This window comes from Calypte anna, chromosome Z, assembly GCF_003957555.1.
Source record: "Calypte anna isolate BGI_N300 chromosome Z, bCalAnn1_v1.p, whole genome shotgun sequence".
NCBI lineage: Eukaryota > Metazoa > Chordata > Aves > Apodiformes > Trochilidae > Calypte > Calypte anna.
In genome coordinates this window covers 54,775,325-54,788,862 of record NC_044274.1, presented here as the reverse complement: position 1 = coordinate 54,788,862, position 13,538 = coordinate 54,775,325, and the positions used below count along the sequence as shown (strand labels likewise).

Sequence of the window (13,538 nt, the reverse complement as noted above, 5' to 3'; positions counted from 1 at the left end):
GCAGCACACCCAGTTTTCTCAATTCAGCCCAAGTCCTCCACTGAAATCAAAGAAGCAGGAGCAGGTCCTCTTGTCCTTCAGCCCATACATACATATATAAACAGCCAGCAGTCACCAGCATTTCATTACAGAGGGACCAGGGAAACTTGCCATAACAAGGCTGGCTTTAGTGGACCAAAACTTCTCAGCTTATGAAGGTGCACAAGTGTAGCACATTTCCAGAGGGTGTGAACTGGCCACAAAACCCATGCTCTGAGCAGAGAGGTTTAGTTATGTTGTTCTTTCATAACACCAGGTCTCAACAGTGTCCAGCTCTTGTACAAGGTGTGCAGTGTCAGAACAGACATAATTTCGGTTAGTGAGAAATTGTTCTCCAATTAACACCAACAATTTTTAGTGACGATGATCATTTAGCCCCTCCCAGAATACTTGTGCTTGAGCCTTCTATGGTGCTATGTATTGACTTACCGAGCAGCTGCTCCTCTGAGTATAATTAGGAGGTGTGGAATTAGTGGTGTTTTATGGAGTTGTCCCAGTTACATCTCTGCTTGACTGCACATAACCTGTTGTCAGTGAACCCAGGGTGACTTTAAACACTGCCATCTAGTGATTAATGTCCGCTTTCCCTGCTGGGCAGCAACAAGTAAAAGGATACGGCAAAGATTTTTATTTCTCCCTTAGGCTGAAATCTTCTGTAGGCTTATATCCGTGGCTTCTTGAGAAACACTGATGGTTGACACGTGTAAGGGCGCAGAGTTCTAGCCCCAAGGAGCATAAATAGGACAACTGGCGCAGACAGACTGAAGTGTAGTTCCTAGCTGTTTCATAGTTTCATGAAACTTTATTAGCTATTTGTCCCAAGTACTTCTAGAAACCTAAATAAGCGTGTGCACTATTTATTTTGGCAGTCTTTTTCTGGCTGTTCACATGCAGACACTTCTGTGCCTCTTCACATACAACAATGCTTTTTATTTCTTCCTTTTCAGAAAACTCAGGGCTCACTAACCCACCAGAAGGTTAAGGTATTCTTTTCAGAGCAGGCCCAGAACTTGTAAACATATACCTCTCTCAATAGTATTAGCAATTTCTGGTTCAGGAATAGCTCCCTAGTTTTCAAAAAAATCTTTTGTGAAAAGGGTGTATGTTCTTGACCTAAGTGATGCATTGAGAAGGGACGAACAGAGGAAATGACCATGTAATTCTTACACTGTGACTTTCACTAGGTACAGATCATCCCCATTTGAGTGCTTAAACATTAGATAACATATTGTGGAGAAAAACAAATTAGTTGCAACTGTAAAGATTTCTATTCTGTTTTGGATTTCATCCACTGCTTACCTGTATGCAGAAAACACCCATACAGGTTGTACTCACATAAATGTACACAACAAACTTTAAACTGGCAGTGTTACTCATGTCCAGAATGGTACAGATCATTCCATACTGCCAGGGACTCTGGAAAAGACATTTTATAGGATAAAAATAATGCATTTTTTACATTAAAATGCAGTATTCTTACCCATTGCAACTGGAATATATTGTACCAAAAGCATGACAGTGCAGCCTTAAAGGGAGCTTGAAAATACTTTCAACTTAAGGTATTTAATAGAGATGCTTGCAAGAAAAACTAAATATTGAAATGAAGGTTATTTGACACTTGCGGCCTAAATGTGAAATGCCATACTGCCAAATTAACAAGCTTGCCAAAACTGAACCAGAAATCTTCTTACCCAAGTTTTCCATATAAACTTGCCTTATGCAGAAGATAAACTAGGGAAACCTTCTCCCAACCCTAACACCACAGGGCAATCACCACTTAAAATTAGACTTGGAATGGAAATTGCAAAGCACACACCACATATAATATTATTCCACAGTAATGTGCAGAGGGCACTATTCAGAAAAGGGCATGAGCCAGGATGAAGAGCATTTTTCTTATTATTGCATCCATTGTGCCATATCTGGGACAACATCTGAGACACATGGCTCCAGGTGTTAATAGGGATGCTTGATCTCCCTCTGCATGCACAGGGTAAAAAAAACCCAGAACTGTAGGGTCTCCCTTGATTATTTCAAACTTGCACAGAGGCAATGTGCACAAGCAGCAATTGCAAAGCTTTTGTACAAGGCCATGAGGGATGATTCCACACCATCGTCCAGTGGTATTTTCCTTACCCTTTTGTTCCAGAAGTCACAGGAGCTGTGAAGCATTTTGTGCTTTTGCAGGGGCCTATCTCTCTGTAAGTCCCTTGTCACCACTCGTAGCACTTACACGTTTTGCATGGCAGCAGTGATTAGAAACCTCACTGCTTCCCTTCTGGAGGATATTGCTCTTGCAGAGGGTTCAGCTGAACAGCATGCTCCCAGTGTGCCTCAGCATAGTCAGACAGCAGCCAATAGAAGCATTTTGTGCTAGCTGAGGTGGTTTTCTAATAAATAGATTAGGAAGGACACAAGCACTGTTGTGTCAGCCAAGTTGCAGACAGCAGGTGGAAGTCAGTAACAGCTTAGACAAGACAGACACAACCAAACCAAGACAAGAACATTGGCTTCTGATGAAAGGAGGCATAGGAAAATTTAATATGCTTTAATAAATTCTCTGTCTCTGTTGTTTCCATTGCACTGATTTACAAGGGACAGTTGTAGCAATACAGTTTTCCATTTAGACACAGCACTGCAGTAATAAAATTGTACACAAGTCACATCACTACACACAATCAGTAAAAACAATAAATTTTATTGTACAGATGAACCATTAGAACAAATCATAAGCACCACATCTACAAGTCCTATAAGTACCTCCAGGGATGCTGACTCCCTGAGCAGCCTGTTGCAATGCTTAATAGGAAAAATCTGTTTGCCAAAAGGGCTAACCTTTAATCCAAACATCCCCTGACACAACTTGAGGCATTTCCTCTTGTCCTATGGCTTGTAAATTAGAGACCAAACCTCACCTTCCAACAACTTCTTGTCAGGTGGTTACAGAATTACAAGGTGTTCTCTCAGGCTCCTATTCTGTAGGCTAAACCACCACTGTTCCCTCAGCTGTTCCTCCTACAGCTCATGCTCTAGACCCTTCACTAGCTTTGTTTTCCTTGTTTGGACACACTACAGCACCTGAAAGTCCTTATATAGTGAGAGGCCCAAAACTGAAAACAGTATTCAGTTTGACATTTCCCCTGATCCTAGGTAGTCAACACAAGCACGTTACAGTCATATACTTCTTACCATTACATCCTTCTCTCAGCACCTCATATTTTGTCAGCCTCCTACATTCATAGAATTCTGACCTATTTTGACCTATTTTCAAAATTTAAGTCTCAGTAAATGCAGTTGCAACCTGTCTGGCCAGTCTGTCATTTTTTCAGCTCTGACAATTCAGTATTTGAGTATGGCTGACTACCACATCTTACATTGGTGTGATTTTGTTTAATCTGAAATTCATGCCTGTCTCTATAAAAATACTCTTATTCCAAATGTCCTCCAAATTTGTTTCATGAAAGATATGGCAACTTAGTAACACCATATGCAGAGGAAATTCTGGTCCCTCTTCACTGATTTTTATTTTAAGGATTACATTTGTCTGAATCGCTCTCTCAGCTTTCCTGACTGGTAATGGCAAATATACTGCTTTGTATAATAGCATATGCTGAACATCTGCCTGATCAGTAAGCCATATTTAGTGTAGTTTCAATTAGGAACAATTCACGAGGGTAGAAACATACATTTTTAGTTCTATAGGGGAACTTCCACTGTAGTAGTAAAAAGAAAAAAAAAAAAAAGGTAAAAAACCAAAGGAGGTAAAATCTCTTCAAGTTTAAGGTTCATGCCAATTTTCAAATGTTCATGTGCACTACAAAAATGTTTTCTCCACTGCTGAGAAAACAGCACAACCATAAAAAAAATGTACATCATTCCCACATGGTCAAGTGAGGCAATTCTCTACTTCCCTCTTGTAAGGCTTTACCTGGAATATTGTGCCCAGTTCTGGAGCTCCCAACACAAGACAGACATGAAGCTATTGGAGTGACTTCAGAGGATGGTCACAAAGATGATTAGAGGACCAGAGCACCTCTCCTATGAAGACAAGCTGAAAACGTTGGTTTTATTCAGCCTGGAGAAGAGAAGGCTCCAGAGAGACCTTGCAGACAGGGATAGCTTTCAGGTACTGTAAGGCTGCTATGGCAGGGGAGGTGGAACTAACAAACCTTCCAATCCAAACCATTCTATGATTCTATGATATTAATTCTACTTCCTGTGAGTTATTTTAGATATAAAGAAAGTATTGAATTAACTTGTTTCAAATGTTTAAAATATGGTTTCATTATAGCAGCAGCTTTTAATATTTATCAGATGTCCTAATGTTTATCAGAAAGTTCATATTAGGGAATAAATACTAGTATTACCTTTAATGACCATCTGCAAAAAATGTTTCCTATCAAACAAACACTCTGTGCCAAGAACAGTTTACAACAGCCATTTACTGAAAACAGGTCAGATGCAGCAGTCCTCATGCAGGTGTATTTATCTTTTGCCTTTCTGTACTGCAGGTGCTTTCTATCTTTCACAAATTTGGAGGTCAACCACTTCTTGGCTTAACCACTGCTTATTAATACCAACATGGAAAAGATATAAAAAACCTATAGGAGCAACAAAGTTAAGACATGTAACATGAAAAATTCCTCCAGGAACCACTCCTGCTTTGCTAGTTCAGTGCAGTTACATAACAAAACCAGTTGGGTTCTAATCTCTTCTGACCCAAGAGCAGGAAAATCCTACACTGGTGTCACTGTTTGTAACCATTAATATTTTATATTTTGTTTGTGAGTAAATGTTAGCCACTGTGCATACACGTCCTACTAACTGCAAAAATAGCCTGCTCTATAGTTTGAATGAATTGCAACTGTTCATTTCAGGGAAAATGACACCACACTGATAGGTGTCTTAGGAAGGAGCTAGTAGTGAGAGAAAGGCAGGGAAAACAGGTTTTTAAACAAATGAAGCACCAGAGGGAAAGGGCTATTAAGAAAAGAAAGAGCAATTAGCTCTTCACCTCCTCACTGAAGTATTATCCCCTCAGGTATTACCTCCTCATGCCAGGATCAATGTCTTTTTGAAGTCATTGGTGTCTCTGGTTCTCGCTGCTTGTTCACTTCTTTCCTCTGAATTTTTACCAGTTATTGCCAGAGATTGCAAATTGGTAAATTTGCAGGTCTTCCTGGAATTCTTTAATTCTTGTATCTGCTACCAATTCACAATAGCTGTCTGATAGCTTATCAGGAGTCATTCTGATTAGCATTTTGATGAGATTAGTCTTGCTACATTTAAAGACTGTAAACAGGGAAAAAGCCTTGCCAATGTGGAAGGGGTTTTGCTAATGGAAGTAAGTTTGATACATTTTAAACAGAGCAAACTGGCACCACCTCATGCTAGCTTGGATGTAATTTTGCTGATTCGAGAGGCAATTTTTATATTTTCAATGTATCCACATTACAACTGGGCTTTGAACTATTTCATGATCCTACTAAGAACTGCTTTGGAACAGCCTGAGAACTTAACAGTGTTCTCCATCATGTTCAGTTACTGCTGCTTGTGTGTCTGTGCTCTGTTCAGTGCCTGAGCTGTACTTGCTCTTAAGAGACCTTCCAATATATCTCCAGTATTCCTTTCGGATGGAGTCTTCATTAGCCAGAATTTCACACAACTATGAAAGAAAATTGAGAGATTGTAAAGTTACAGTAAAAGCTTAAGGAATCCTTTATTATCTTTATAAAATCTATACAACATACAGCTCAGCCAGTATGAAAAACACCTTTCTTGGAAACAATATTGGTTTTATTCACTGTGTTTGTAGCTGTCTCAATGACCTTAAACTGATGGCAGCTCCAGTGGTAGTCAACCAGAGACTGCACAAGTTGCCTACTTCAGTTTCAACTTCTTCCTTGCCTACCACACATCATCTACCTCAGTATATTCAGCATGTGATGTATTACAGTACACTTGTGAATTTCTGACAAGCTTGACTGTGATCCAATAGGCTGTAAACCACCTCATTCAAAACAGTGGGAGAACACCCTGAATTTTCAGTGTTCCTGATGGAACACTGGGGATAGGGGATAGTTTGTTTATGGTTTTTCTCTTTGCAGACTGCCATAAAAGGATTTTAGAGGTTTTTAAATTTTTAAAATGTTAGAGCTAGTGCTATGCAGACACTTTTACAAGCTATAATTTTGTTTTGTTTTCATCGAGGTAAGCAGTGAAGCACAGAACTGAACCCAACTCACAGGCCATGTGTAAAATTTAAACAATATGAACACCTACAAATGTTCAAATCAATTTCCTTTTGTTATGCAGATGACAGACTTAACTCAGACAACCAGAGTTAAGAAATCCAAGTTTTGATGCATAAATAAAGTCACAGCCACAGAAATAGTATAAAGCAATGTGAACCTGGGAGGTACAACTGCACTTATTTAGACTCTGGTCCTCCAATATAACAAAGGAAAAATGCTGAGAAAGAACCCTGTGGGGACACAGATTCCAGACAAGAGATGCAGCTCCAATTACACCAAGTCTCGTCTGTCCTACGCTGGAAAAGCAAGTGTCCATGCAAAAACTACACTTAAAACCATAGCAAGGAGTTCCATGAATAAGAAGCACAGAGAAGATACACAATGTTGCTAGAAGCCATTTCTCTGTAGGAAATGGTTCCCAGCATTCCTTACTGATGTCTCAAAGTCCCTGAGCCCTTTTAGCCAATTCTGCCAGCTTTTTTGTGAAGAGCTAAGAAACACAAAGAGAATGTGAAAGAAGAGAAAGTGAGTTCACACTACAGGGTTAGCACTGGAAACTCTTTGCTTCTTCAAATATCTGCTTTCTTCTGCAGACAATATTAGAAGCCTTCCTTTACTAACAGATGAAGAAAACTTGAGTCATTCTGTAACTGGAACGTTATAAATTAATGAGACCCTTGTGATTATCTGGCTTTCATGTTCAACTTTTCATAGAGCTCCTGTGATGAACAAGTAACCTGCTCTATTTACAAAAAGCAATTCCATCTTGTCAGCATATTAAACATGAGAGCAACAGATGGCATCCCTAAGAAGCAAAAATAAGCTCTTGAAACATACCTCCAATGCCTTGTTCAGTGTTTCTTCCTTGTTGTCACACTGGGTTTCGAGCATGTCTTCATATATATCCACAAGAAAAGCAACTAGATAGGGTGAACTGACACTGGACTGTAAATTCAACAGTTGCTCTAACAGGTTTGGATACTTAGAAAGACCACGATCCTGTAGAATCCTAGAACAGAGGTAAATAGGCTTGAAACATAATGCCTGGATATCTGGTGTGAAGAATTACATTTTGTTATGACTTCTTTATTTGGAGATCCATTTGAAAATACAGGTGCAAATACAAGTAAGGCTGAAAGTATGCAGCATGCAGCAATAATACAGCTTAATGGTGTAATAAGCTAGTAGAATCATGATTAACTGCATAGAAATTAGACTGAAAGCATGCTCATTACTTCCTCCTCTATGCTCTTGAGCCCAGAAACATTACAGATCAGCTTTTAAAAGCATGAGAAGTACTTGCAATCCTCTCACAAGAACTACAGGGCCAGAAACTTAGTAGACAGCTACAGAGAAACTATTTTAATAATATTAATGCCTTGTAGAGGTTTTTGCATGCCTGTTTAAGTGCACAATACTGGAATGAAAAGCAACACACTCTTCCAGTTAACAGCCACACTCTTTCCAGTTAACAACTAGACATAAGACACTTTACACATACATTTAATTTTCCTCAGAAAGGGATGCCTCACCCTTTTAAATAGTTCCAAGCACTTTCATTATGTGGCACTGCTGTGATCATATCAAGAGTGTATCTATTAGAAAAAAGGTAACAGGTCATTAATGCAATTGATAACCTTGCAATTAAAAATTACTTCATTGTGCTCAGATGCTCCCAAATACATCCCTCTAGTCTGTAATTCAAAGCCTTTTTGCAGATCATCTCAGTTGGGTCACAGATCAAAAATGTCACACAATATAATCACTGCAAGTCTTGGAGAATCAGGCATGGTGAGAACTTGTGAATTCTGAGGTGTTTATACAGAAATCAAACCATTCTCAAAATTATAAGCATTAAAACAACATGTTATACTCTTCTGGTAGGCTAAAAGAATAACTTTTGTCTTGATGCTCAGAAATGGTGAGGAACAGAAAAGGGCTGGAGTAATCAAAGCCCATAATGACGACTGCATATGGTGTGTTCTGTACCTTGTCTGCAGAAGTTTTTTTCACAAAGCTGCACTTGATCAAACCCACAGAAGTGCAGAGCTTGAGCTTTCAGCTTTCAGAGCTTTCACACAACCTTATTTTAAAGGAGCAGTTAGACAGCTCCTCTAAAAGAAAACCAAGAGGCACCTGCCATAGTCAGAAAGCCACATTTCATTGTCACAAAACAAACTCTACCTTCTGCCACTCCTGGCATAACCAGGCCTTAAGCTGACTTTCACAGATAGCAGATACTGACAAAGTTCTACAAACTACTGAAAAGAAACAAACTCAGTCTTTTTTCATCTTCTGCCATCACTGTGACAAAGACAGTTTACCAAGCAATAAGCAGCCCAAATACAGTTCCATAATGAAATTTGGAAGTCTTAACCTTAGACTATCTGATTCTTAAGATGTCATTTAATTATCTTGAACATAGCACCACTTATAAACATATCATGGGAGGATGTCCTAGCCTCTGGAAGACAAACTAGAGAGACTGCAGGACAGTGAGAAAGTAGAAATTAAGTACCAGTTTGCAAAGACAATCATGAACCATCAACCCTAATCAGCCACTTGAGATGTGAAAACCATCTAAGGAGGTGTTTCTTACCTCCATCTGTATTAAAATAAATGTATAGAAGCCCAGTTTGTCTTCAGTTACAAAAAAACCACTTCAGAAGTGTTTCCAAAGCTCACTTCTCTCAAAACTATCAAGCTCACAAAGGTATCTGTGCTGACCACACACTCCTAAAAGCTCCTTTTCCCAGATGTATCAACTTCCTCACAAAAGGCAATTCTTCTTTCCACAACCCACATTCATGTTAACTTTAAATCATTATGGCTACCGCACTACTAGAACAGCAGTTTAGTACAACACTGACAGCATCTCTGCCTCCAAGCTTTCTAGGGTTAGGAGGCAAAATACTAATCAACAGCACAAATTCATTCCACATTGCTGTTGTTGTAGACTTTTTTTCAAATTATTCCACTATATTTAGTTAACGATACAAACCCAAGTTTTGTTTGAACAATGAAGAGCAGGGCAGAAGACTGATTCATGAGAACAACTTGTCCAGGGTTAAGCATAGGTTGTGTCAGTACTACTCAACAAGTCAGTGGCATTGACCACATCTACACATGCACCAATGCCTGAACTACTATCCTTCAAAGTAAGCCCCCCAAACTGCAATAAAAACAGGAAAGAGAAGACCACAAGTACTGTCAAGCCTTTGCTTTCATGTAATGAAGAATACTTAAATGAGTGTGAATTGCTTTACTAACTGGACTTCTCTGTCAAGGACTGCTGGATCATCATAGCCTGTGGTACTGATTATTACAAAGTATCTTTGGTTCCACACAGAGTTGTTTCTCACATCTTCCTGCAGAAGTTGGTCTACATAGACGAGTTCATTGTCCCATAATTTGAACTCCTACAGAAAGGAAAGAGAGCATACCAGAATAAAAAACTTCTAATTGTTAAAATATTATCCTTGCCCCTAAGTCTCTTCTTCAAACAGAGACTGTTTGAAGAAATGAATACCAAGTTCAAGAAAATATGAGGCAGAGTGCTCTAGTAACATGCTACAGTTGCATACAATTGTATTAGCTTATCAGTAAATTCATACATGTAAAAGTAAGCAGCCAACAACAGAGCTTTTTGAACTTGCTTCCTAAAAGGCATGTTTAAAGCTACTTAAAGCTTTAACCATATATTGAAATGCAATTGTTTTTCCCCTTTCAGCCTTAAGAAACAAAGTGCCAAATGCAATTCAGATTGCATTTTAGAAGCAAAAATGTACAACCTCAGTTGGTTACTATTGTATGAAGAGTTCTGTGGATACAATACCTGAATAACCCATTGTCTGTGTTGCCATGCATGGTAATTTTTGGCATCTTGGTTAAGTATGACAGCTATGAACTCAAGCTCGTGGGATGGATCCTGCAGCCACTCCACCAACACCCGTCTGTGATGCCTAATGACAACAGGAGGATTGTATTTTGAGATTTCAATTTACATTATATTTGACTTGGCTCTGAGAAGTACACAACGCCATAGCAAATTCTAACTGCACATATACACTGGTCTATCACCTTTTAGACAAGTCATGTTTACTTGAAGTCACATGCTTCCAGCTTTTAAAATTCATGGCTAAAGTCTTCAACAGAATACAATTTTCTAGTTATTACGTAACTTCTCTAGCAACAACAGTGCTGTTGTTTTGCCTATTCCCATGCACTTCAGGGAAAAAAAAAAACAACGGGTAAGCAAGCTCCAAGAGCCAATAAGGAAAAAATACCAATTTCTATGTATCTTTTTGTTTGCTTTTCGTGAGGTTTTTTTTTTTTTTTTTTTTTTTTTTGTCTGTCATGCTTAAAAATTTTGACAGTTTAAAAGCTGAAATTAAAAGAAAACAAGAACTTTTTAGTATGTCATAATCGTATGTTTAGGACAAACTGCTTAAGAGGAGTTTGGTACTGATACTTATCCAGCTCCATTTAACTTCTCCACTACTGCCACTACAGAAGAAGCAGGAAGCAATTCTTAGCAAGTTTTATGATCAATGGCCATAATTTATTCTAGACAAAACAAAAGTTATCTGCATAATGCTTAGAATGGAAAAGAAAACTGGATTTTACCAGACTTGGTAGTTCTTTGGCTGATCTTCAATGATAGCTGTAATATACTTAAGTTCCTCATGAAGATCCTTTCCCAAAGACTGCAGGAGAACTCTCCGGAAATGCCTGTATGTAAGTTAAGCATTAAAACACTGGAACAGTGCTTTCCTAGAATTAACAAAGAATTCACCTTCGTTCACAGTTCTGATAGATACTGAGTTAAAAAGAATGAAAAAACCCTAAATGTCCATGTATCCATTTCTGGACATTAAGTTATCAAACACTGGAGAACTGGAAAATAATTGGTTACAACAGCATGTAATCTAAGATTGCAGCAACCCTATTTCAAATGAACTGTTGCCTACCCACGCTAGTATTATCACAGAAACCAAGTTACGTGCATAAAAATATTGTAAGCTTTCTGATTTTATCAAGTTAGTGGAATAAAGATGCACAAGAGATACTCATTAGCCTTGAGTTAAGGGGTCCTACTCTGAATATCAGAAAAAAAAACGCTGCTTAGTTATTACTTGATTATTATCTGTTATTGCCTGACAGACCTTCTGAAATGCACTGTTTAGTAAGAGCAGAATTATCAACATGAAATAGCAGTTACCATGCTTTTATGCTGGTTCCTGAAGTCAACTGAGGGGGATATTCAGCATTTTGCCAAGGCCACATTATCTGGTAGGTGATCTAACTTTAAACAGCAAAGTTATTTTTGTTGTTAATCCTGACCTTGATTGAGTATATTCTCAAAGCCAAAGGAATGAGAAACACTAAACCGCCGTAACACACAAAGACTTTCTTCAGAAGCTCAGAGGAAGACTACACTACTCCTCTGTGTAAACTCAGCTAGTCAAGCCCCGATTGGATTAGCAAAATATTTAAAGACATAGGCGGTCAGCAATCAAATTACGATAGACATATACTCCCAAGATTATCACTTACCATACTGTGTAGTTTGCAGCATTTAACTCAATGGCATCTGCTGTTAGCTTGAAAGCTCTTTCACTTCTCTCATCCCGTTGCAGAACAGCCCGGAAGTAATCATAGACATCTCGAACTAAACAAAGAACATAACCAAAGCTACGAGACAATCACTTGATAAGGGGTGTAAGGTTTATAATCCTTTGGAGGTACTTCCTATTTTGTGTACTTTAAATATACCTCTTTAAAATTATATTTCCATATTGCTCTGACAGTACTGTTGACTGAAACCTCTAAGTGATTCTGGTCTAGTAAAAAAACCTGCAAAGACACCTGAAAAAAACCCCACCTGAACAATATCCGGCTAAGTTCCTTGCTTCTGACTCAAGCTAGTTGCCCAGGTGCAGTAGTTTCATACATCTCTCTTCCACTTGTGGGCTAGAAATGCCTTATTATGGGGATGAGACTGTTTCATTACATAACTTAAACTAGATGACTTTAAAACAACGTTGGCTACTAACGTCTCAGGTCTGAAGATTCAACTTGTGAGATGCGTGGTGAAAACGAAACACAGAAACACCATAACACAATATTTATTAATTTCGTCACTATACTGCCCTAGAAAAGATGTGAAATATCATGAAGCCTCATTTTAGCACCACTAAGGACAGATACAAACGTAACAAGATTTATGTGCAGAGCATATTTAAAACTTACATTTTTCACTGTAGATGATCTGAACAACAGGATTTGGCCCATCATTTTGAGGGACGGGTTCAATATCTGCCCATTCCTTCCTGTCCCTGTAAATACATGCTTGAGTATTTCCAATGCTTCAAAAAAGCACCAAATGCTACTCAAGCCACTACACGCACAAACCTGTGCTCAGCAGCACATCCTCCTTCCCTCCAGTGACTATTAGGATCAGTGTCAGTGTAACACAGCCCCGCACTTAAGCCACAAGTACAGGCGGCATGGGCACACCTGAGCGAACCCAAACAATCCGTCTTCCATCCCAGGGCTTTCTACTCCATCCAGAGACACTCTTGCCTTGGGGCGGGAGCGGGGGGCGGCACCCACCTCCCAGGCCCCGGCGTCTCCCGCCGTCCTGCCCGCCCTCTCCATCCCCGTCCCCACCGGGCCCTGCCTCCCGCCCTCGCCGCCCAGCCAGGTGGTCTCGGTCACCCCCGTCTCGGCTGCAGGGCGGCTGCCACCGCTCGCTGCTTCCCTCCGGCCCGGTCCCGCCATCCCCTGCCCCCCGTCAAACCCCGGGAACCCCTCCCGGCACCGCGCCCCGACGTGACCTAGCATTGCGCTCCGCGCCGCCGCCACCACCCGCCCTCGGACCCGCGGCGGAAGGAGCCCCGGCCGGCCGCACGGAGCGGCCCTGCCGCCGCCATACCTGTACAGCACGTAGCCGGTGTCCTTCGCCGTCTCCTTGTCTTCCAGAAGCTCCGCGAACTCCCCCTCCGACTCGGCGCCGCCCTCCCCCTCCGACTGCCATTCGATAACCACCGCTGTCCCCTCCGCCGCCATCATCCGCCGCCGCCTCCGAGGCCTGGCGGAGCTACAGATGGCGGCGGGGACAGAGCGGCCGCATGGCTCGCTATCGCCTCCCTTGGCGCGGAGAGGTGCTGGCGGCCGGGGCGGAACGATGGGGCCCTTCCCAGCGCCGAGGCAGGGCTGCCGGGGCTGGCGGCCCCCAGTGCC

General features: G+C 40.6%; 1 protein-coding gene across 1 annotated transcript; it reads right to left on the bottom strand.

Annotated features, from left to right (window-relative positions):
* Positions 1-2,556: 2,556 nt before the first annotated feature.
* On the bottom strand, positions 2,557-13,472 carry FNTA (farnesyltransferase, CAAX box, alpha). The gene is made up of 9 exons (XM_030466929.1): positions 13,231-13,472; positions 12,546-12,631; positions 11,850-11,964; positions 10,920-11,024; positions 10,129-10,255; positions 9,564-9,712; positions 7,826-7,888; positions 7,131-7,302; positions 2,557-5,704 (listed from the first exon to the last, which is right to left on the bottom strand). The coding sequence occupies exons 1-9, from the start codon at positions 13,365-13,367 to the stop codon at positions 5,555-5,557; spliced, it is 1,104 nt and encodes a 367-aa protein (XP_030322789.1). The 5' UTR covers positions 13,368-13,472; the 3' UTR covers positions 2,557-5,554.
* Positions 13,473-13,538: the final 66 nt, after the last annotated feature.

Bases quoted from the DNA above. Each gene is read 5' to 3' on its own strand.
- FNTA (XM_030466929.1), bottom strand. From the start codon at position 13,367: ATGATGGCGGCGGAGGGGACAGCGGTGGTTATCGAATGGCAGTCGGAG. The intron at 12,632-13,230 runs GTATGGCGGCGG...ATGTATTTACAG, and splicing joins ACCGGCTACGTGCTGTACAG to GGACAGGAAGGAATGGGCAG. The intron at 11,965-12,545 runs GTAAGTTTTAAA...TTCTTTGTTTAG, and splicing joins GATCATCTACAGTGAAAAAT to TTCGAGATGTCTATGATTAC.